The sequence below is a fragment of the Salvelinus sp. IW2-2015 genome, linkage group LG32, assembly GCF_002910315.2.
Source record: "Salvelinus sp. IW2-2015 linkage group LG32, ASM291031v2, whole genome shotgun sequence".
In the NCBI taxonomy this organism is placed as follows: domain Eukaryota; kingdom Metazoa; phylum Chordata; class Actinopteri; order Salmoniformes; family Salmonidae; genus Salvelinus; species Salvelinus sp. IW2-2015.
In genome coordinates, this window is record NC_036871.1 from 2,022,769 (window position 1) to 2,048,826 (window position 26,058).

At 42.6% G+C, this 26,058-nt stretch overlaps 1 protein-coding gene across 1 annotated transcript; it reads left to right on the plus strand.

The window, feature by feature from the left end:
- Window positions 1–11,171: 11,171 nt before the first annotated feature.
- LOC111956880 (uncharacterized) lies at window positions 11,172–19,485 on the plus strand. The gene is made up of 3 exons (XM_023977571.2): window positions 11,172–11,632; window positions 11,777–11,837; window positions 18,196–19,485. Exons 1-3 carry the CDS (start codon window positions 11,258–11,260, stop codon window positions 19,164–19,166), a joined length of 1,407 nt encoding a protein of 468 aa, XP_023833339.1. The 5' UTR covers window positions 11,172–11,257; the 3' UTR covers window positions 19,167–19,485.
- The last annotated feature ends 6,573 nt before the right edge of the window (window positions 19,486–26,058 follow it).

Here is a 26,058-nt window from a genome sequence, read left to right on the forward strand (position 1 = left end):
AGACAAGGCCGAGTATAGCCCACAAAGATCTCCACCACAGCCACAACCAAGGGGGGCGCCAACCCAGACAGGAAGATCACGTCAGTAACTCAACCCACTCAAGTGACGCACCCCTCTCAGGGACGGCATGAAAGAGCACCAGTAAGCCAGTGACTCAGCCCCTGTAATAGGGTTAGAGGCAGAGAATCCCAGTGGAGAGAGGGAACCGGCCAGGCAGAGACAGCAAGGGCGGTTCGTTGCTCCAGAGCCTTTCCGTTCACCTTCACACTCCTGGGCCAGACTACACTCAATCATATGACCTACTGAAGAGATAAGTCTTCAGTAAAGACTTAAAGGTTGAGACCGAGTCTGCGTCTCTCACATGGGTAGGCAGACCGTTCCATTAAAATGGAGATCTATAGGAGAAAGCCCTGCCTCCCGCTGTTTGCTTAAAATTCTAGGGACAATTAGAGGGCCTGCGTCTTTTGATAGACTGCATCCAATTTATTGAGTAGGGTTTTGGAGGCTATTTTGTAAATCACCGAAGTCGAGGATGGTAGGATGGTCAGTTTTACAAGGGTATGTGGCAGCATGAGTGAAGGATGCTTTGTTCGAATAGGAAGTCAATTCTAGATTTAACTTTGGATTGGAGATGTTTGATGTGAGTCTGGAAGGAGAGTTTACAGTCTAACCAGACACCTAGGTATTTGTAGTTGTCCACATATTCTAAGTCAGAGCCGTCCAGAGTAGTGATGTTGGACAGGCCGGCAGGTGCAGGCAGCGATCGGTTGAAGAGCATGCATTTAGTTTTACTTGTATTTAAGAGCAATTGGAGGCCACAGAAAGAGAGTTGTATGGCATTGAAGCTCGCCTGGAGGGTTGTTAACACAGTGTCAAAAGAAGGGCCAGAAGTATACAGAATAGTGTCGTCTGCGTAGAGGTGGATCAGAGATCACCAGCAGCAAGAGCGACATCATTGATGTATACAGAGAAGAGAGTCGGTCCAAGAATTGAACCCTGTGGCACCCCCATAGAGACTGCCAGAGCCCGGACAACAGACCCTCCATTTGACACACTGAACTCGATCAGAGAAGTAGTTGGTGAACCAGGCGAGGCAATCATTAGAGAAACCAAGGCGTCGAGTCTGCCGATGAGGATGTGGTGATTGACAGGATCAAAAGCCTTGGCCAGGTCAATGAATACGGCTGCACAGTATTGTTTCCTATCGATGGCGGTTAAGATATCGTTTATGACCTTGAGCGTGGCTGAGGTGCACCCATGACCAGCTCTGAAAACCAGATTGCATAGCGGAGAAGGTATGGTGGGATTCGAAATGGTCGGTAATCTGTTTGTTGACTTGGCTTTCGAAGACCTTAGAAAGGCAGGGTAGGATAGATATAGGTCTGTAGCTGTTAGGGTCAGAGTGTCCCCCCCTTTGAAGAGGGGGGATAACCGCAGCTGCTTTCCAATCTTTGGGAATCTCAGACGACACGAAAGAGAGGTTGAAAAGGCTAGTAATAGGGGTGGCAACAATTTCAGCAGATAGTTTTAGAAGTAAGGGTCCAGATTATCTAGCCCGGCTGATTTGTAAGGGTCCAGATTTTGCAGCTCTTTCAGAACATCAGCTGACTGTATTTGGGAGAAAGAGAAATGGGGAAGGCTTGGGCGAGTAGCAGAGGGGAGGGCAGTGCTGTTGACCGGGGTAGGGGTAGCCAGGTGGAAAGCATGGCCAGCCGTAGAAAAATGCTTATTGAAATTCTCAATTATAGTGGATTTGTCGGTGGTGACAGTGTTTCCTATCTTCAGTGCAGTTGGAAGCTGGGAGGAGGTGTTCTTATTCTCCATGGACTTTACAGTGTCCCAGAACTTTTTTGAATTTGTGTTGCAGGAAGCAAATTTCTGCTTGAAAAAGCTAGCCTTGGCTTTTCTAACTGCCTGTGTGTATATTGGTTTCTAGCTTCCCTGAAAAGTTGCAATATCACGGGGGCTGTTTCGATGCTAATGCAGAACGCCATAGGATGTTTTTCTGTTGGTTAAGGGCAGTCAGGTCAGGAGAGAACCAAGGGCTATATCTGTTCCGTTTCTAAATTTTCTTGAAGGGGCATGCTTATTCAAGATGGTGAGGAAGGCATTTAAAAAAATATCCAGGCATCCTCTACTGACGGGATGAGATCAATATCCTTCCAGGATACCTCGGCCAGGTCGATTAGAAAGGCCTGCTCGCTGAGGTGTTTCAGGGAGCGTTTGACAGTGATGAGTGGAGGTCGTTGACCGCTGACCCATTACGGATGCAGGCAATGAGGCAGTGATCGCTGAGATCTTGGTTGAAAACAGCAGAGGTGTATTTGGAGGGCAAGTTGGTTAGGATGATATCTATGAGGGTACCCGTGTTTACGGAATTGGGGTGTACCTGGTAGGTTCATTGATAATTTGTGTGAGATTAGGGCATCAAGCTTAGATTGTAGGATGGCTGGGTGTTAAGCATGTTCAAATGTAGGTCGCCTAGCAGCACGAGCTCTGAAGATAGATGGGGGGCAACAGTTCACATATGGTGTCCAGAGCACAGCTGGGGGCAGAGGGTGGTCTATAGCAGGCGGCAACGGTGAGAGACTTTTTTTAGAGAAGTGGGCTTTTTAAAAGTAGAAGTTCAAATTGTTTGGAACAGACCTGGATAGTAAAACAGAACTCTGCAGGCAATCTTTGCAGTAGATTGCAACACCGCCCCCTTTGGCCGTTCTATCTTGTCTGAAAATCTTGTAGTTGGGGATGAAAATGTCAGAATTTTTGGTGGTCTTTCTAAGCCAGGATTCAGACACGGCTAAAACATCCGGGTTGGCAGAGTGTGCTAAAGCAGTGAACAAAACAAACTTAGGGAGGAGGCTTCTAATGTTAACATGCATGAAACCAAGGCTATTACGGTTACAGAAGTCATCAAAAGAGAGCGCCTGGGGAATAGGAGTGGAGCTAGGTACTGCAGGGCCTGGATTCACCTCTACATCACCAGAGGAACAGAGGAGGAGTAGGATAAGGGTACGGCTAAAAGCTATGAGAATTGGTCGTCTAGAACAGAGAGTAAAAGGACGTTTCTGGGGGCGATAAAATAAGCTTCAAGGAATAATGTACAGACAAAGGTATGGTAGGATGTGAATACAGTGGAGGTAAACCTAGGTATTGAGTGATGATGAGAGAGATATTGTCTCTAGAAACATCATTGAAACCAGGTGATGTCATCGCATATGTGGGTGGTGGAACTGAAAGGTTGGATATGGTATAGTGAGCAGGGCTAGAGGCTCTACAGTGAAATAAGCCAATAAAACACTAACCAGAACAGCAATGGACAAGGCATATTTACATTAAGGAGAGGCATGCTTAATCGAGTGATCAATAAGGGTCCAGTGAGTAGAGGTTGGTTGGGGTCACGGCGATCCAGACAGCTGGCCGGGTAGATGGCTATCGGTAGCAAGATAGCATAGGAATGGAGGTCTATTTTTAGACACCTCGTGCTTTCCGTCGGTAGATTAGTGGGGTTCCGTGTGGTAAGGGGATCAATCCAATTGGCAAAATAGATATAGTGACCCAAGAAAAAAATTGTCCACATACTTTCAGATAGCAGCCGATAAGACAGCTAACGATTAGCGGGCCCCAGATGAGCATTCAGGTAACGTCGCGACGGAGGTGCCAGTTGGATAACTCCCCTCAGGGCATAACGTCGGCAGTCGTGAAGGCCGGTGGGGCTCCGTATCTGCAGCAAAAAAAATATAAAATATATAAAAATTAAAATTAAATTTAAAAAAGCGGGTCCGGATAGGTGACTGTAGCCCAGGAATGGCTGATGGAACTCCTCAGCTGGCTAGCTCCGGAATGATTTAAGTTTGCTTTCAGCTAGCTAGCTTCTGCGTTAGCTTTCTGGCTAGTTTCTGATTAGCCCCTGGCTAGCTTCTGATTAGCCCCTGGCTAGCTTCCACTGTGGATTTTCAGATTTGAGGTAAATAATACTTTTTTTTGTAATTGGTGAGGCGGGTTGCAGGAAAGCTTTTGCAGGAAAGCTTTTGTAGTTGAGTTCTTGGATAATAAAATATATAAAAGATATGCGAAGAAAGGTGTAAATATATATATATACAGGACACGACAATACGAGGACAGAAATKACGTCTGAACTGCTAAGCCATCTTGGAACAACAATGCAGCACATCATGCAACAACGTTGATAACTCTGCTTCTGAATATAAATCGACAAGCGTTCCATGATTACACTATTAGTTTGTGTTTTTTACATCTGCAAACAGGTAGTTTGTCTTTTCTTAGCAAGTTTTAGCCACTAATGCTAATCACTAGTTAGCTGGCTAGCTAGCTAGCTAATAAATGTACTGAGTCAGAGCAAACGTAGCTAGCTATACAGCCTGATACCAGTGCTGGTGTAGGCCTAAATCAGGATGTTGTCTGTGCAACAGTATCGTCTAAATCAAAGAGGAATAGGCAAAGCATGAATATGTTGGCTACATGAAGAAACATTTAATGTAGCCACAGATATAAGGGTCCCCTAGGAAACACTGACCTACCTTGTCACACCTAACTTTTCCCTGGCATTTTTATTCGTTGTCATATCAAACAGTACTGTATTCAAAGTGCCCACTATTATTTATATTCTATCTATAGAATTAGAATACTTTTTTCCCCCATGATTCCAACAGTTCACCCAAGTGTTTTGATGTAATATCGCAATTGCAACATGTGGTAAAAAGAAAAGGCCTCGTTTTTTTGCCCATATCGTGCAGCCCTACGTGGCAGTGTGGAAATGATCTCAAATGAGTGCAGGAAATGCATACATTGATTAAAATGCAGGAAATTATTATTGGTTGAAGTTGAATTGAACAGTATAAAATTACGAAAAAGGAGAAAGACCCATTGAAATCACTTAGAATATATGTGTTGCCACCCTAGGGTCAATCACTACTCATAAAGCAAATGTAGAACCTTTATTATTCATAAACAGAAAATAGCATCAAATACCATCATACATATCGTGATATATGTCGCAAACGTAGCTAGCTAACTTAAAGCCCCTTGTGTTGTTTAAAATTGATGGTGTAACATGGAAAACAAAATGTATTTATGTTATTTCATTACCAGATCATGTTGTGAATAAGCCCACTAGACTATGTCATTTGTTGTCATTATATCCAGAATAATTCATAGGAATAGAGTTGGGTTTTGCGCAATATTCTATCAAAAAAATTGGCTGATTATTATCAATAGATTATCAACAGCTGTAACAAGTTGTCCAGTGTAGGAAATCCTCACTGGTACCCTAGTTTATAGAAAGGCCCTTCCTTATGCAGTAGGAATATTATCTTATAGATAATTTGTGAATCATCTATGGTGTTCTTATCAAGACTATGTATGCCATATAAATCTTTTATAGATTGTAGTTTGTTTAAAGTGGGAGCCATATACACTGAGGATACAAAGCATTAAGAACATTTCTCTTTCCATGTGTCACACCCTGATCTGTTTCACCTGTCTGTGTGCTTGTCTCCACCCCCTCCAGGTGTCGCCCATCTTCTCCATTATCGCCAGTGTATTTATACCTGTGTTCTCTGTTTGTCTGTTGCCAGTTAGTTTTGTTCGTCAAGCCAACCAGCGTTTTCCCCCTTGCTCCTGTCTGTTTCCAGTTCCTGTTTTCTAGTTTTCCCGGTTTTGACCATTCTGCCTGCCCTGACCCTGAGCCTGCCTGCCGTTCTGTACCTTGTCACATCACACTGGATTATTGACCTATGTCTGCCCTGACCCTGAGACTGCCTGCCGTTCTGTACCTTTTAGACTCTGATCTGGATTACCGACGTCTGCATGCCCTTGACCTGTCATTTTGCCTGCCCCCTGTTCTATTAATAAACTGTTGTTAATTCGACACTGTCTGCATCTGGGTCATGCCTAAAACGTGATACCATGACAGACTGACCAGGTGAATCCAGGTGAAAGCTATGATCCCTTATTGATGTCACTTGTTAAATCCACTTCAATCAATGTAGATTAAGGGGAGGAGACAGGTTAAATAAGGATTTTTAAGCCTTAAGACAATTGAGACATGAATTATGTATATGTGCCATTCAGAAGGTGAATGGGCAAGAAAAAAKATTTAAGTGCCTTTGAACGGGGTATGGTAGTAGATTCCAGGCGCACCGGTTTGTGTCAAGAACTGCAATGCTGCTGGGTTTTTCACGCTAAACAGTTTCCTGTGTGTATTAAGAATGATCCACAACCCAAAGGACATCCAGACAACTTGATGCAACTGTGGGAAGCATTGGAGTCAACATGGGCCAGCATCCCTGTGGAACGCTTTCGACATTTTGTAGTCCATTCCCTGATGAATTGAGGCTGTTCTGAGGGCAAAAGGGGGGTGCAACTTAATACTAAGAATGTGTTCCTAATGTTTGGTATGCTCAGTGTAATTAGCATATGAATGTAAATAGTTGCTGTATGGGTTTGGCAGTGTTAACATTAAAAGTGAAAACTTCGACAATATGTCTGAAATAAATGAGTCAGGACAGCGTTTTTTCCCCCGTTCTTCATATGCAATCCAAAAATAGTCAGGAATAAGTCAATGCTAGCTCACCATCTGGTAATTGATGAGAACTTGTACGTTGAAATATTCATAATATTCATGAATATCAGTTTTGTAAATTCAGACTTCATTTGACGAGTAAATAATAAAGAGAGCATACATGTGGTTGTCTGGTTCTTGCCTCTTGCAGGGGTTCCACTCAATGATGTATATAAAGCCTCTTGCAGGGGTTCCACTCAATGATGTATATAAAGCCTCTTGGCAGGGGTTCCCACTCAATGATATATATAAGCCTCTTGCAGGGTTCAACTCAATGATGTATATAAAGCCTCTTGCAGGGTTCCACTCAAAGGTGAGTTTAAAGGCCTCTGTGCAGGGTGTCCACTCCCAATGATGTATATAAAGCCTCTTGCGGGGTTCCATCAATGATGTGATTGTAGGTATGACGAAGCCTCGCCTGACACATTGGAGACCATCACACGAGGGATTATTGAAAGGTGCCTCGTTTGCAGAGGTTAATAGAGATGAAGCCCGCGATAATCGAAACGGGGAGGCCTCTTGCAGAGATTCTGTAGACTCCGAGATTGGATGTGATTATAAGCCGTTCGAGTCAGGGGATCCACTTCATGGAATTTGTATTACCTCCACGCACTCGTTTGCGAGGGGTGATGCTCAATGGAATCGTAATCTAAGTGAGTCGCTCGTTTGAGGAGGGATGTTGTGCGCACCTCATGATGTTTAGAAGTCTGTCTCTCTCAGCGCGCGTCGCTACGCTACGCATGGCATGGGTAGACGATTGGGACGCTCTACTCAGTTGTGTGCGCAGAGCACGCTCTCGCAGCGGTGGAGAGATCCACTCAAGTATCTGATGTTATATCAGAGAGTCAGTGTCGAGGAGCAGGTTTGCCTGTGAGCATCACTCGCATCGGTAGATCACCAAGATCCAGCCTCTTGCAGGGGTGCACACTCACATGGAATCGCACAAGTGCATAAGCAAAGGGCTGTCTGCACAGGGCACATGCGCTGTGGCTAGTGTAGTACCAATGTGTCTTAGTATGTATGATGTGTTTAGGGACTAACATCGCTGTGTATGAGTATCATTCTAGACATGCTCCGTTCTTGCACGCAAGAAGACGTTCACTCAATGGTATACTATGTCGCCCGCTCATGTAGTTCATTCAGCGTCAGGTGCTGTGGGCGGCGTGAGGGTCTCACGGTGCTAAGGTGACGAGATAAATCACGGTGCCGGGCTAAAAAAGAGAGGATGAATGTCTGATGTGTTAACTAGAGTCGCGTATGTCGAAGCACCTAGCCAGAGTAGAGTGACTGAAAAAGGCTCACGCTGATACGTAGTAACACTCGCTACACAGGAGCATATATGTATCTTCGCGCTATGTGGGGAGATCGGAACTCGTGGCTCCGTGCTGACTGATTCATAAGCCTACGTGCTTACATATAAGCATGGCTGTCTCTCGCTGTTACACTGTTAGTGTCCGACTGAGAGAGATAAGACCGATCATGAAGGCCTCTCTGTATGTGTGTATGCTCTCTAGGTCGTCTATCAAGAGGCAATCACATAACGCCTCCCCTTGCAGGAATTCCACTCAATGATGTATATAAAGCCTCTTGCAGGGGTTCCACTCAATGATGTACACTACCGTACAAAAGTGTAACACCAGTCTCAATGTCAACAGTGAAGAGGTGATTCCGGGATGCTGGCCTTCTAGGCGCTGTTCTGTGAAGGGAGTAGGACGCAGCGTTGTACGAGATCTTCAGTTCTTGACAATTTCTCGCATGGATTAGCCTTAATTTCTCAGAACAAGAATAGACTGACGAATTTCAGAAGAAAATTCTTTGTTTCTGGCCATTTTAATTGTAATCGAACCCAGAAATGCTAATAGTCCAGATACTCAACTAGTCTAGAGACGACCAGTTTTATTGCAGTTTTCAGCTGTGCTAACATAATTGCAAAAGGGTTTTCTAATGATCAATTAGCCTTTAAAAATGCTAAACTTGGATTAGCTAACACAACGTGCCATTGAAACACAGGASTGATGGTTGCTGATAATGGGCTTCTGTACGCCTACGTAGATATTCCATTAAAAATCCGCCGTTTTCAGCTACAATAGTCATTTACAACATTAACAATGTCTACACTGTATTTCTGATCAATTTCATGTTATTTAATGGACAAAAAATTATGACATTTTCTTTCAAAAATAAGGACATTTCTAAGTGACCCCAAACGTTTGAATGGTAGTGTATTTAAACCCCGGATTGCGCCTGCTATGTATTGGACATTGAGAGGCTTTGAAGGCACCGGTCGGTCATATTGGTACTCTCCAGTAGGAGCAGTCCTCCATAGGAATGAATGGAATTCTACAGTATTTCAATTAAATGTTTCAAGGACAAAATTACATGTATTTAAGTATTTTTGTTGTTGTAGTGGGGACAGTAACATTAGTAATCTTACAAATTATAATTGAAGGAAATTGTTTTATATTTATTTGTGTTTAGCGCACATAATAAGTTTAAAAGTACGCATTAAGGTGTCTGTAATATAATAAATGTGGCAAAAACTAATGTAGACCTTAATGAATACATGTATATACAGTACCTTCCAAAATATTTTTTACAACGGTGTTGGAGTGCCAAGATGGAGGCACTTTGGCTTCAACACAGCGCCCCCATATAGTCATCTAGTGTATATTAAAATCATTGACAACGTTTACATGCACATCAATATCCTGTTATTATTTGGGATACTCAAGTATTCTGTTTTTGAGTTGACGCATATAAACATCATATTCCGTTTACAATAACCCGAAAAAGCTTGTATCCCGGTTATGAGAAACCCGGATAAAGATGCCTGGGATACACTGATTTAAAACGGGACACTGTGGCATGTCGAACCCAGATGGAATATCTACATAGAGACTGAAAAACAGCTTCTATCTCAAAGCCATCAGACTGTTAAACAGCCATCACTAACATTGAGTGGCTGCTGCCAACATACTGACTCAAATTCTAGCCACTTTAATAATTAAATTTGATGTAATAAATGTATCACAAGTCACTTTAAACAATGGCACTTTATATAATGTTTACATCACCTAACATTAACTGATCAATTCTCAATATGTATATACTGTACTCTATACCATCTACTGCATCTTGCCTATGCCGTTCGGCCATCGCTCATCCATATATTTATATGTACATATTCTTATTCATTCCTTTACACTTGTGTGTATAAGGTAGTTGTTGTGAAATTGTTAAGATTACTTGTTAGATATTACTGCACAGTCGGAACTAGAAGCACAAGCATTTGGCCACACTTGCATTAACATCTGCTAACCATGTGTATGTGATCAATAAAATTTGATTTGATTTAAACATCTTATCCCGTTTACTGTTATTTTTGCGGTCTGGGTGTTGTGTGGTGATATTATAATTTCCGACATTTCGAAGGCCATTTGTTTGTCAACTATAGTTTGATACATGCAGCTTCTCTTCTGTCATAACTTGTTGCTCCAGAAGACTAAATAAAGTAGTTCTCTCCAGAATAATGTCTTACATCGATAGAATGAATGCATTGGTAATCGAATGGTAAAGTTGTCTGTTTCGTTTGGGGACCGGGGAGAAAACGCAATAACTCCTAAACAGTGGAATGATTGGTCCTGTGCAAAATGTCCAAATGTTATCAGCTTGACCAGTTTTAAGGAAATCAAAAGCTGAGAAAACGGCTAAACACATATGGGTGCATATTTTGTGGTTGAAATACTGTCTGCTTGCATAACAGTGTTACGCTGCATGTGAGAGGTTATAGGTTTAGTGTCAGTGTCAATATTTCAGTTACTATTCCATTTAACCAATTTACTTAACTAAGGAATATTCTGATTATTCATGGCTACTCATGAGGGAGATATCAAAGTTGCATGCAAATGGTTTATCCCGAATGCGACCTTAAGCGGGATATGAGCTACTACCCGGAAAACTGTGCACATGTAAACGTGGTCACTGGTTCCACCTGCAGTATATAGCGGTTGGTTGTTTACCAACAAAACCGAAGTGTGGGCAACTATGTTTGTTTGTTGTATATTTATTCAACCCATCTTGTGTATTTCTTCCCTTATATTTCCAAGTACATCTCTGCAACACAAACTCCAACACAGTGTTTTCATTGTTTGTCAATGCAGATAAGTTTGATTATATGTAAATTATTGATACTAATTTATATTTTGTTATTAAACTGTTGTAAATATGTTGTTGAATAACTATTTKTACGAGTCCACAGGAGGGCGCACCGGGTTAAGCAATTAAAAATTGACCAGCAAATTAATTTATTTCAACTATCTAGTAAACACTTCGGAGATGAGGTTGGTGTGTTTTTTTTTGTTGAAAAAAATTATACGGATATATCTTGTAATTGAACAAAATAGTAAGGTGGCCAATAACTGGGAACAGTATGCCGATTATTAGGCACCAAGGCTGCTGTTTAAAACTTTTATTTTGAAAACTGAGTGTGGGGTACAGGAAGTATCTCTTCTTCGCCCCGTTCCTATTGTTTGTAGCTTAGCCAGCTAGCAAGCTATTCTCCCGATGGACGAACTCTTCGCACATCGGTATTTCCAAATCCTTAGTACCACCCAAATATTATGATATATTTTCAAGTATCAATAAACGATTAACTGTAAGTACAGACTAGTCCTGAAAATGAGCAGAATATCCGGACCCATGTGGAATTCCAAGGCTTTGCACGAGCAGTTAGCGTCCATCATGGGGGCGTTGACCAATGCAGCGGTGGCGGACATATGTGAAGTCGTCGATGAAGGTTATGCGATTTTGCAATTAGAAATATCAAGAAGCTATAAGGAAAACGAGGACCTCAAGAAGAAACTGCATTTGATTGAGTCTATAATTGCGCGAGGAATCGATGGAAAAGCGGGAACTCAAGCTGTTGTTACTGAACCCGTCCCACTAGGTGAAGGTCTCCATCCAAAACTGTCGCAGCAGGAGGACACATGTCTTAAAAGTAATGGGATAACAATAACGGCTGGAGATTGCTACTTTGTAGAAGAAGAAGAGGAGGTAAGTTTGCATATTCAAGTCTTTCAGAAGCTAGCTATATCCCCAGTGTGTGTTGTTTATCCACTAAATTATAATTGAACAATAATACAGAATTGTACATTATGTATAAAAAAAAAAGTGCATTCAAATTATGATTTGTTGCAGTTACCCGATGTGGTACTTATCAAAGATGAGGACTCCGAGGACAGTGACACACATGAGGAAGGTAAGTAGATTGCAGATCTGTGGTGTTGTTCTAGAATGATGAAGGTATGTTGATCAGTTAATCTCTCGAGGACAGACACATAAAGTAACTGGCATTTGATGCAATTACGCAAGAGTTTAGTTCTGGGTTTCCCAGATTCATTAGTTATAGCAAAGACAGTACACTATGAAGATGCTGTAAAACTTCAATTAATAGCCCTGACATTTATTTGTTTAAAGGGATAATCCACTACAAACCACTAATTAATATTAGGTAACAGTGTTAATTAAATAACACTAATATGTGAAACTATTTTTTGTGAACAAATGTTTCATTTTGTTGTAATAACAAGATTGGTAGAAATGTGAACATATTTTGGGAAATCTGTTGCAGCTCAAGTCAACTACAAACCCACAATCCAATGTTCTCTCTCTCCCAGGCTGAGTAGCTAGGTATTTAGCTAGAAAACATAGCTACACACAATAATACCAAAGTCAATTTCAGCATGTGAAGTAGCTAGCTARCTGTAAAATCGCCTAAACAAACTGCACTATCAATTTAGGAGTCCATCTCACAGAGTTCAACTTGCAGTTAGTCTTTGCAACTGAGCTATAACGGCATATCTGCCCAGAGTGAGAGCAGCGTTGCTTTCCCGCCCTGTCTATTCATTTATTTTTTATTTAACTAGGCAAGTCAGTTAAGAACAAATTCTTATTTACAATGACGGTCTACCAAAAGGCAAAAGGCCTCTTGCTGGGATTAAAAATAAATAAAATAAAAATATAGGACAAAACACACATCATGACAAGAGAGACAACACTACATAAAGAGAGACCTAACCCGACAACATAGCATGGCAGCAATACAACATGACAACAACATGGTAGTAACACAACGTGGACTTGACAGCTCATGCAGCTTTAGTATTTTGATCAGAGAGTTCTATTAATACAATTCCAAACGCGTCATGCATCTACACCTACATTTAAATGTGTCCATAGTGTGTCTGGATTCCCTTTTCCCACGCTATATTAAAATGCCAGTATGCATTCTACAAACGGTGGAATAGGCAAAATATGATAACACAACAACAACTGATGGCAGTAACTACTGTAGCTAACTAGCCAGCTGACCTTTGTAGCCAGCAAGCAATGCCAAATGGATTGCAAACAGGTTAGCATAACTCTAACCCCCAAAACATATATATATATATATTCTAAATATTAGCTAGCTGGCTAGCAATTATGAGGCCAGCAAACATGTTCCTCACACGCTAGGAACGTATTTCCTTTCAACGTTATAATGAAAAGGTGCCTCTCTGTCCCAAAACACACATCTTCTGGAGACTTGTGGGAGGAGTGCTGTTGACGTCTCCCACTGTATGCGCTTTCGGTAGCCTGATTGCGTCCAGACTAGAGGTCGGCCGATTATGATTTTTCAACGCCGATACCGATTATTGGAGGACCCAATAATAAAATAAAATAAAAATGTATTTGTAATAATGACAATTACAACGATASTGAATGAACACTTATTTTAACTTAATATAATACATCAATAAAATCAATTTAGCCTCAAATAAAATGAAACATGTTCAATTTGGTTTAAATAATGCAAAAACAAAGTGTTGGAGAAGAAAGTAAAAGTGCAATATGTGCCATGTAAAAAAGCTAACGTTTAAGTTCCTTGCTCAGGACATGAGAACATATGAAAGCTGGTGGTTCCTTTTAACAGGAGTCTTCAATATTCCCAGGTAAGAAGTTTTAGGTTGTAGTTATTATAGGAATTATAGGACAATTTCTCTCTATACGATTTGTATTTCATATACCTTTGACTATTGGATGTTCTTATAGGCACTTTAGTATTGCCAGTGTAACAGTATAGCTTCCGTCCCTCTCCTCGTCCCTACCTGGGCTCGAACCAGGAACACATCGACAACAGCCACCCTCGAAGCAGCGTTACCCATTGCTCCACAAAAGCCGTGGCCCTTGCAAATCAACGGGAACAACCACTCCAAGTCTCAGAGCGAGTGACGTTTGAAACGCTATTAGTGCGCACCCCGCTAACTAGCTAGCCATTTCACATCGGTTACACCAGCCTAATCTCGGGAGTTGATAGGCTTGAAGTCATGAATGCTTACGAGCCTGCTGGTGCCTACCATCGCTCAGTCACTGCTCTATCAAATCATAGACCTAATTATAACATAATAACACACAGAAATACGAGCCTTAGGTCATTAATATGGTCGAATCCGGAAACTATCATCTTGAAAACAAGACGTTTATTCTTTCAGTGAAATACGGAACCGTTCTGTTTGAAGTTTTACGGTAGGCAGAAACTGCTTCTCCAATAGAAATCCCCGATTACACTTGTAGTTGATGTCATGGCGGCGTTGACTAGCTAAGCTCATGCGCAGAAACACATCATCTGGTCTAAGGGTGTGAACGTTTAAATGTTATAACACTTCAACAGAGTTGGGATCCTTAAGGTAAAAAAAAATTCATAACCCAAAAACATTTTTTCTCAAACATAATTAAAATCCCAGTGCAGTTATCACAAAACATTAATTTCCGTGTTATTGCCTAACTAGACTATATGGCTATAAAAGCCTAGGAAATAATTTAAATAGAACCAGAGAGGAAGAGGCTAACACATGGAATTGTTTTAAGATGGTCATACCAAGGATCAGTTAGCTATTTGATTTATAATTTTAGGTATCAAAAAAATATCTTTAAAAAATTTATTTGATGAAACATTGAATTTGGCCTTACTGCTATTAGCCCATAGAAACGCATTGAATAACAGCTTCTTTATTTCTACAGTCGCGGTAGAAATAACTTCATTGCCAGGCCCTAGTGGTCATCCATACGTAATAGGACCATTATTATGCGTTGTGAATTGACATGGAWTTTTATATTTGTTTTTCTTATAGTTTTAACGAAAACCCGGGGGGGGAATAGCAATTTAAACGTTAAGACAAATTGTCCAYTTGTCACATCCCTAATCTGGTCTAACGGTCATCTCGCGGTGAGCTGTGCATGTGCAGGCGGTCAAATCAAAGGCACTCCTTCGATATGCAGTTGTTTTTGACGAAAATGAAAACGTCAGTTTGTCACTGTCCCGAGGTTGGAGAAMTAACATGTTCAACTAYTTAAKACATTGGCTCGAATCTAGGTTGTGCCTTTAGATTTTGAGAAAATTAACAGCTACGGTATAATTTTTCACTTCTCTCATTGACTTCTTAAACCTAGTCTGCTTGGTCTGTTTCACAAACATTCCTGGAAGTCTCGTGATGTTCCGCCTCTGGGTTTAGAAACTCTGTGGTTATATACATATATATCAGTATACAGTATATCACAAAAGTGAGTACACCCCTCACATTTTTGTAAATATTTGAGTATATCTTTTCATGTGACAACACTGAAGAAATGACACTTTGCTACAATGTAAAGTAGTGAGTGTACAGCTTGTAAAGCAGTGTAAATTTGCTGTCCCCTCAAAATAACTCAACACACAGCCATTAATGTCTAAACCGCTGGCAACAAAAGTGAGTACACCCCTAAGTGAAAATGTCCAAATTGGGCCCAAAGTGTCAATATTTTGTGTGGCCACCATCATTTTCCAGCACTGCCTTAACCCTCTTGGGCATGGAGTTGACCAGAGCTTCACAGGTTGCCACTGGAGTCCTCTTCAACTCCTCCATGACGACATCACGGAGCTGGTGGATGTTAGAGACCTTGCACTCCTCCACCTTCCGTTTGAGGATGCCCCACAGATGCTCAATAGGGTTTAGGTCTGGAGACATGCTTGGCCAGTCCATCACCTTTACCCTCAGCTTCTTTAGCAAGGCAGTGGTCGTCTTGGARGTGTGTTTGGGGTCRTTATCATGTTGGAATACTGCCCTGCGGCTCAGTCTCCGAAGGGAGGGGATCATGCTCTGCTTCAGTATGTCACAGTACATGTTGGCATTCATGGTTCCCTCAATGAACTGTAGCTCCCCAGTGCCGGCAGCACTCATGCAGCCCCAGACCATGACACTCCCACCACCATGCTTGACTGTAGGCAAGACACACTTGTCTTTGTACTCCTCACCTGGTTGCCGCCACACACGCTTGACACCATCTGAACCAAATAAGTTTATCTTGGTCTCATCAGACCACAGGACATGGTTCCAGTAATGTCCTTAGTCTGCTTGTCTTCAGCAAACTGTTTGCGGGCTTTCTTGTGCATCATCTTTAGAAGAGGCTTCCTTCTGGGACGACAGCCATGCAGACCAATTTGATGCAGTGTACGGCGTATGGTCTGAGAACTGACAGGCTGACCCCCCACACCCCTTCAACCTCTGCAGCAATGCCGGCAGCACTCATACGTCTATTTCCCAAAGACAACCTCTGGATATGACGCTGAGCACGTGCACTCAACTTCTTTGGTCGACCATGGCGAGGCCTGTTCTGAGTGGAACCTGTCCAGTTAAACCGCTGTATGGTCTTGGCCACCGTGCTGCAGCTCAGTTTCAGGGTCTTGGCAATCTTCTTATAGCCCAGGCCATCTTTATGTAGAGCAACAATTCTTTTTTTCAGATCCTCAGAGAGTTCTTTGCCATGAGGTGCCATGTTGAACTTCCAGTGACCAGTCAGTATGAGGGAGTGTGAGAGCGATGACACCAAATTTAACATATCTGAGACCTTGTAACACTAACGAGTCACATGACACCGGGGAGGGAAAATTGCTAATTGGGCCCAATTTGGATATTTTCACTTAGGGGTGTACTCACTTTTATAGTCCCACTAAGCGCAAACCAGATAGATGAGAACTCTCTTGGTAGATAGTGTGGTCGACAACYTATCATAATGTACTCTACCTCAGGCGAGCAATACCTCGAGACTTCTTTAATATTAGACATCACGCACTAACTATTATTGACAAAAAAACACACACCCCCACCCCTCATCTTACCAGAGGTAGCGTCTCTGTTCTGCCGATGCATGGAAAATCCCACCAGCTCTATATTGTCTGTTTCTTCGTGAAGAAACGTCTCGGTGAAACATAAGATGTTACAGTTTTTAATGTCCCGTTGGTAGGATCATCTTAATAGTARGTCATCAATTTTATTTTCTAACGATTACACGTTATCAAGGAGAATGGAAGGCATTGGGAGTTTAATCGCTCGCCTCCGACTTCTCAGAAGGATCCCCGATCTGCGTCCCATTTTCCGGCGTCTTTTCTTCACGCAAAAGGCGTGGCTCTGGGCCTGTTCCAGTGAAAGCAGGATATCCTTCTTGTCGGACTCGTTAAAGGAAAARGTTTCTTCCAGTCCGTGGCGTGTAATCGCTTTTCTGATGTCCAGAAGTTATTTTCGGTCATAAGAGACGGTAGCAGCAACATTATGTACACAATAAGTAAAAAAAATTATAATGTTACACAAAATGCAAAAGAAATAACAAAATTGCACAATTGGTTGGGAGAATGTAAAACGTCAGCCATGTTCTTCGGCGCCATCTTTTCTCTCATTTTATTTATCTCATTTTTTGCACAAATTTGTTTACGGCCCTGTTAGTGACCATTTCCCCTTTGCCAAGATAATCTGTCCACCTGAGAGGTGTGGCATATCAAGAAGCTAATTAAATAGCAGGATCATTAAACAGGTGCACCTTGTGCTGGGGACAATAAAGGGCCACTCTAAAATTTGCAGTTTTGTCACACAATACAATACCACAGATGTCTCAAGTTTTGAGGGAGTGTGCAATTGGCATGCTGACTGCATGAATGTCCACCAGAGCTGTTGCCAGAGAATGAAATGTTTGTTTCTCTACCATAAGCCGCCTCCAACATCGTTTTAGAGAATTTGGTAGTACGTCCAACCGGCCTCAGAACCGCAGACCACGCGGAGGTCCTGGGCTGGCGTGGTTACACATCTGGCTTCTTCACCTGCGGGAYCATCTGAGGGCTTATTTCTGTCTGTAATAAAGCCCCTTTGTGGGGGAAAAAAACWAATTTTGATTGACTAGGCCTTGCTCCCCAGTGGGTGGGCCTATGCCCTTCCAGGCCCACCCATGGCTGCGCCCTGCCCAGTCGTGAAATCCATAAATTAGGGCATAATTTATTTATTTCATTTGACTGATTTCCTTATATGAACTGTAACTCAGTAAAATCTTCAAAATTGTTGCATTTATTTTTGTTTGAGAGAGAGCGAGAGGGTGATTTTGTTGTTTATGCTCTCAGATTCAGATAGTGGGGTAAAATTAGGTAATCATAACCCCCTCCTACTGGTATAATGTGTCCTATAAAACCWTTCAGAAAGTTAGCTACCACCATGCAGTTCTACTCTATGTAGTTCTTAATCTTTAACACCATGGTTTTGTTTGATATTTTCCTCCAGGTGTTAATGTGTCATCCGTGGGAGGAGATAGTGTGGCTCCCCAYACATCCCCCAATGCAAGAAAGGAAGGGAACAGTCCAGCACAGTTCAGGAGCAAGAAGATTGACTGGCAAAGGAGTGAAGACAACAGTATCTTCCAGGGTGAGCAAAGGAAAGAGACATTGAAGCACACTCTCAAACGCCCTGCATCTAGATTAAGTATTGGGAAACGGATGCTCTTGGGCCCTCAATACACACTGCATGAAGCCCCCAATCAGCCTGGTTCCTCTGGCCACTTAGGGGGCAACGGGATGGAGACAGCAGAGCTGGTTTGCTCCTATGCCTCAGAAACAGACTCTGATGTGCTTGTGGTCCACCCAGAGCCTCCGCTTGTTCCCACTGTATCAGCTGTCACMTTTAACAGTCAAGTAGGGACTCACAGCGATAGGAGGGATATCGACATGATTGACTCTCAGCCTATTGAATTAGAGATGGACATGTGCTCTACGTGGAACAAACAGCCAAAGCCAGAGATTACGTTYTCTCAGCTCCAACAAAACCTCGAAAATATCTCAGGCATGAGTCCCGATCACTGTCAAMTGACACAGGGAATGAACACAGCGTCGAATTTTGATGGACCCGACATGATGAGTTTTGCCATGTATGAGAAACAGTCGAACCATCCCCAATGGAGCGAGATCCAAGGGAGCGCTGACAGCAGGGAGAAGCGTTTTGTTTGCCCTTTCTGTCACAAGTATCTGATGACGTCTCAGAACCTCGAGGTGCACATGCGGATTCACACAGGAGAAAGACCGTTCAGTTGTGCCCAGTGCGGGAAAAGGTTCACCCAGTCAGCCCATCTGAAAACTCACCAGAGTGTACACACAGGAGAACGGCCGTTTGCGTGTACAYTTTGTGGGAAAAGTTTCATAGTGAAATACAGTCTCACGTTACACCTGAAGAAACACCACTCCAATGTGAGGCCTTTGTAAAGTTRAAACAAATGTGACATGCATTAGAGKGCATTTCTAACCATTTACTGTTCAAAAGCATACCAATTATTGGGAAACTGAATGAAATTGATTGGATCACAATTACAAGTTTTATCTATTTAGGTATTAGAATATTGAATTTTGTATTATGTATTTGGTTACATCTTGCCATTCTAAATAAACGAATRTGGCAGCATAATGAKAAAATSMTTTTTACCATTATGATTACACTGTGTACTAAGAACAATCGAAGACAACAGCGAATCAGTATATAATTGTTTTCCAAAACACCCTGTTAAAWTCAACAATGGTAAATCAATGCGTTMATTTGTAGACAAGAGATACATTGAAGCCTTTAATCATCAGCTGTCAATCCATRGGAATGTTACCTGGGGAGTGTAAATGCTTGTTTTCACTTTCGTGTCGTTTTCAATTTATTTGCATATTTARCCACACCAATTTTAGGTTTAATATTTACACTTTGAAAACATGTAAGAAATGATGACCATTTCATGTTCCATTATGATATTGTTATGTGTAGGTCAATCCACAGAATTAAATAGAACAGTATTGTATTGTATCTCTTGACAACAATTGTGTTTAGATGTTGTTTGGATCCAAGGTTTTGTTGAAATAAATGGCGATAATCATCTCGCATCTCTGTATCCTCGATTCACAAAAATGTTGAGAGACCCTCAGACATATCATATGCATGGTAACCTAAATGTACTGTTAGTTATAATTTCATTTCTATGGAYGAGTTATTATTCGAATAACCATTTTCAGACTGTGGTGTATGTCTGTGGTCCATGGTGGATGGGCGCGTGCACAGTATATGCAATGATTTCCAAAAAGCAACTGCGTTGGCTAAGAATTTTGAAACGTGGTTGACGTAATACTGTCACGCTGTCTTGCAGTGCGGAAGGCTTCTTCGTTCGGAGTAGGTTGGAGCCTCTGTCACAACTGTTATTGTTCTGACAACAGAAACCCCATAACAACATAAACTGACTCATAGACAAATGCTGTTTGTCTGTGATTAGGTTACAAAATTGCTTGAGGGTCCCGGTTATAACAAGATGTCAGTCTTTTCGCCGGCCACAATGTTGACTTCTGTTCCTTTTCACAAACCGCTCACCTCCATTTACGGAGGCCTTGGTAAAAGCCGCCGTGGCAAACGTGTGGAGGATGGATATGCCGTTTTACACTAGGAATTAGGTCAAAAAGTAAACACATTTTTTAGGCTGATGATACCAATCATGGAGAAGCGTAATACGCAAGGACATGGAAAGGAGTCCGTAGAGCAGAAACACTCCGTCAGAAATCACCTCGATCCCAGTGAGACCAGTCATCAACTCAGGGAACCTGGCTGTTTACAATTAGCCTACAATGRTTTAACCAATGTATGGATATCACCACTATTCTACTAGCCACTGTAGTTATTTCTATAGTTTTCATGGGTTTTCTCCTCAATTCTCGATTGCCACTTAAAGCTAAACACACCAGGTCAATGTTTTTACTCTTTGTGTTTTTAGAGGCTGACGACCACTGGAGTCCAGTTGGCAAAGAGTTGATTTTTGTTGCGATGGAGAGCATCCAAGCAAAGAAGAGGAACATCCTGTAAAACAATATTGTCTATAGTATATTAGCAAAGCTAGGAAGATGACTAAAAAACATGACAAAATGTATAATATCTCTTATCTTGGAAATGTTAAATAGGATTWCAGRCACCMTAGTTAAAAATGCAGCACTGGTATGAGGATAGTCTTGAGTTCTTCYTAATGTGTTATTACATTATTATTACTTTATGGAATTGTGAGTTGCATGCTCTTCTTGATATGGTATTGAACGATTTTAAGAAAGGATGAATCTGGTTCCCTACCGTCTATGGTGAAGGCAAGCATGAGTGCATCCAAAGCGAAGAGTTAAGACTGGAGGACACCGTACGCCTACAGGATATAGTAAGTGCAATGGTGGCATATAATAAAATGTCAAACGGAATGGATGGTTTATCTATACTAGAAAATACCAACCCCATCATAGAATGATTTCTCCGAAAGGGAATTATCCACTATTTCCCCCTCCTATAGGCAGTTTTGAATCAGGTGATGATGATGAAGCCAAAGGGATGTGATTGATTCRCACATTAACGCAGAGGGAGGGAGAGCACGATCCCGAAGCGTCAGCATATGAACGCTGCACACTGCGTACGGAAGCAGGGATACTCAGACTTGTGGACACCAAGTACTGAAACAGGCAAAAGCATTCCTTACCTCAAGATACTTCAACTGGTGACTATCCGGGAGAATAAAGAAAAAGGAGCACTCTGAAACAGATTCTGAGGATCCAGCTTGCTCTTACGCTGCAGAAATKAGCCCCATTCGTGTCACAGCTCACCCGAAGCAACAACAACATAAACTCAGCAGAAAAAGAAACGGCCCTTTTTCAGGACCCTGTCTTTCAATGATAATTCGTAAAATAACTTCACAGATCTTCATTGTAAAGGATTTAAACACGGTTTCCCATGCTTGTTCAATGAACCATAAACAGTTAATGAACATGCACCTGTGGAACGGTCGTTAAGACACTAACAGCTTACAGACGGTAGGCAATTAAGGTCACAGTTATGRAAACTTAGGACACTAAAGAGGCCTTTCTACTGACTCTGAAAAACAGCAAAAGAAATATGCCCAGTGTCCCTGCTCATCTGCGTGAACGTGCCTTAGGCATGCTGCAAAGGAGGATGAGGACTGCAGATGTGGCCAGGGCAATAAATTGCAATGTCCATACTGTGAGACGCCTAAGACAGCGCTACAGGGAGACAGGACGGACAGCTGATCGTCCTCACAGTGGCAGACCAAGTGTAAAACACCGCACAGGATCGGTACATCCGAGCATCACACTGCGGGTCAGGAACAGGATGGCAACAACAACTGCCCAAGTTACACCAGGAATGCACAATCCCTCCATCAGTGCTCAGACTGTCCGCAATAGGCTGAGAGAGGCTGGACTGAGGGCTTGTAGCCTATTGTAAGGCAGGTCCTCACCAGACATCACCGGCAACAACGTCGCCTATGGGCACAAATCCACCGTCGCTGGCAAAAAGTGCTATTCACTGACGAGTCGCGGTTTTGTCTCACAAGGGTGATGGTCGGATTCGCGTTTACGTCGAAGGAATGAGCGTTACACCGAGGCCTGTCTCTAAGACGGGATTGATTTGGAGGTGGAGGGTCCGTCATGGTCTGAGGTGTGTCACAGCATCATCGGACTGAGCTTGTTGTCATTGCAGGCAATCTCAACGCTGTGGGTTACAGGGACGACATCCTCTCCCTCATGTGGTACCCTTCCTGCAGGCTCATCCGGACATGACCCTCCAGCATGACAATGCCACCAGCCACACTGCAAGACAGGAATGTCAGTGTTCTGCATGGCCAGCGAAGAGCCCGGATCTCAATCCCATTGAGCACGTCTGGGACCTGTTGGATCGGAGGGTGAGGGCTAGGGCCATTCCCCCCAGAAATGCTGGGAACTTGCAGGTGCTTGGTGGAAGAGTGGGGTAACATCTCACACAAGAACTAGCAAAACTGGGTGCAGTCCATGAGGAGGAGATGCACTGCAGTACTTAATGCAGCTGGTGGCCACACCAGATACTGACTGTTACTTTTGATTTTGACCCCCCCCCCCTTTGTTCAGAGTCACATTATTCAATTTCTGTTAGTCAAATGTCTGTGGAACTTGTTCAGTTTATGTCTCAGTTGTTGAATCTTATGTTCATACAAATATTTACACATGTTAAGTTTGCTGAAAATTAACGCAGTTGACAGTGAGARAACGTTTCTTTTTTTGCTGAGTTTACAACCATAGCTGAAGAAAGCAGTTTGTTCGCTGTTGAATCTAACAATGTGAAACCAGAGGCTGCGATGCTTGATTCTGGACCCTATGAAGAAAAACATCAATCTAGCAGTAATGATTATTATGATAGGGATTCTRGTAATGATTTACATCCACAAAACCTGCATTTCTTACGAGGCTAGTGAAGACTTTGGAAATCTTGACGAGAGGCTTTTCTCTAACAGTCAAGGAAATATGAGAGAGAACATAGCAAGGCCAAAAGTGKCCGTAGTCCAACGCTACATGTCAGTGCAGGACATAAAATGCAACGCACGCTTCGAAAGCGGACTGTCGTTTGTTTGTGGCTTCTGTAAGAAAGAGTTTTACATGTCCAAAGTATCTTCTGGTTCACCAGCGGGTTCACACAGGAGAGAAACCCTTCCGCTGGCCAGGCTGGTTATCTGAAGAAACATCAGAATGTTCACACGGAAGAGAAACCATTTTGATTGATCATATTGTGTCTGTAGTAGGCTATCCCATATTGAAAAAAAAACTTAAAATATATTTTTAGATGCATTTTCAGGATACATGTGAAAATATAAGGAATTGGCCAAATCATTCATTAAAAAAAAATATATACAGTACCAGTCAAACATTTGGACACACCAACTCATTCCAGGGTTTTTCTTTATTTTTACTATTTTCTACATTGTAGAATAATGGTGAAGACATCAAAACTATGAAATTACACATATGGAATCATGTAATAACCAAGAAAGTGTTAAACAAATGAAAATATATTTTATATTTGAGATTCTTYGAAGTATCTACCCGTTGCCTTGATGACAGCTTTGCACACTCTTGGCATTCTCTCAAACAGCTTCATGAGGTAGTCACCTGGAATGCATTTCAATTAATAGGTGTGCCTTGTTAAAAGTTATTTTGTGGAATTTCTTTCCTTCATCATGCGTTTGAGCCAATCAGTTGTGTTGTGACAAGGTAGGGGTGATATACAGAAGATAGCCCCATTTGGTAAAAGACAAGTCCATATTATGGCAAGAACAGCTCAAATAAGCAAAGAGAAACGACAGTCCGTCATTGCTTTAAGACAAGAAGGCCAGTCAATCCGGAAAATTTCAAGAACTTTGAATGTTTCTTCAAGTGCAGTCGCAAAAACCATCAAGCGCTATGATGAAACTGGCTCTCATGAGGACCGCCACAGGAAAGGAAGACCCAGTGTTACCTCTACTGCAGAGGATAAGTTCATTAGAGTTAACTRCACCTCAGATTACAGCCCAAATAAATGCTTCACGGAGTTCAAGTAACAGACACATCCCAACATCAACTTTTCAGAGGAGACTGCTTGAATCAGGCCTTCATGGTCGATTTGCTGAAAATAATTTCAGTTGTGCATGATTTCTCAAAAAGTTCACTCTCCTTCATGAGTATGCTGGTATACTGGTTGCTATACTTTCAGAATCACAAACTTGTCACACACTGAAGGCCTGTTGGTTCACCACTGCGTAAACATGTCTATAATAGATATAAAGGCTGTTTTGATACTGTATTAATGTTTCAAGAAAGGAGTGTATRTATTTTGCCTGGCGAAGCGGTTTTATGCGCTGACTGAAGGGAAGCTGATAAATATGAGTTTTTTACTCTGCTGGTCTCKGGAAGAAATTACGAGTCCTTACTGTCCGACACTGAGTCAAGACCGAGTACAAATGTATCCGACACCGAGACAAGACCGAGACACTCGATATGTGGTCTCGAGACCTGACTCGTCTCAAGTACTACAACACTACCTTTCTCTGACACCGCCTGATATAAAGGTCCTGGATGTCAGGGAGCTCGGCCCCTGTGATGTACTGGTGCTGACCGTACCACCCTTTGTAGCACTTTGTGGTCAAGGGCGGTGCAATTGCCATACCAAGCGGTGATGCAACTAGTTAAGATGCTCTTGATGGTGCAGCTGTATCCTTTTGAGGATCTGAGGACCCATGCCAAATCTTTTCAGGCTTCTGAGGGGGAAGAGGTGCTGCCGTGCCCTTTTCATGACTGTGCAGGCCAGGTTGTCCTGGCACCACACTGCTAAGTCTCTGATCTCCTCCCTGCACACTGACTCATCACCTTGTCCTCAGCAAACTTGATGAGGGTGTTGGAGTCGTGCACTGCCATGCAGTTGTGGGTGAACAGGAAGTACAGAAGGGGCCTCCGTGTTGAGGGTCAGCGTGGTGGAGGTGTTGTTACAATCTCTCCTCCAGTAGACTTCGTCACTACTTGTATTTGTGAGAGGTATTGACATGTTGAAAGCACTGAGCTGTCTGTTGAAATGACTAGCACACAGCTCAGACACCCATGCACTAGGCCCTCCCGGAGTGTGGTGTCAGGAAAATAACCTCACAGTCAACGTCAACAAAACAAAGGAGATGATTGTGGACTTCAGGAAACAGCAGAGGGAGCACCCCCTATCCACATCGACGGGTCAGTAGTGGAGAAGGTGGAAAGTTTTAAGTTCCTCGGTGTACACATCACGGACAAACTGAATTGGTCCACCCACACAGACAGCGTTGTGAAGAAGGCGCAGCAGCGCCTCTTCAACCTCAGGAGGCTGAAGAAATTCGGCTTGTCACCAAAAGCACTCACAAACTTCTACAGATGCACAATCGAGAGCATCCTGCGGGCTGTATCACCGCCTGGTACGGCAACTGCTCCGCCCACAACCGTAAGGCTCTCCAGAGGGTAGTGAGGTCTGCAGAACGCACCACCGGGGGCAAACTACCTGCCCTCCAGGACACCTACACCACCCGATGTCACAGGAAGGCCATAAAGATCATCAAGGACAACAACCACCCAAGGCCACTGCCTGTTCACCCCGCTATCATCCAGAAGGCGAGGTCAGTACAGGGCATCAAAGCAGGACCGAGAGACTGAAAAACAGCTTCTATCTCAAGGCCATCAGACTGTTAAACACACCACTAACATTTAGCGGCCGCTGCCAACATACTGACTCAACTCCAGCCACTTTAAAAATGGGAATTGATGGAAATTAGTAAAAATGTAC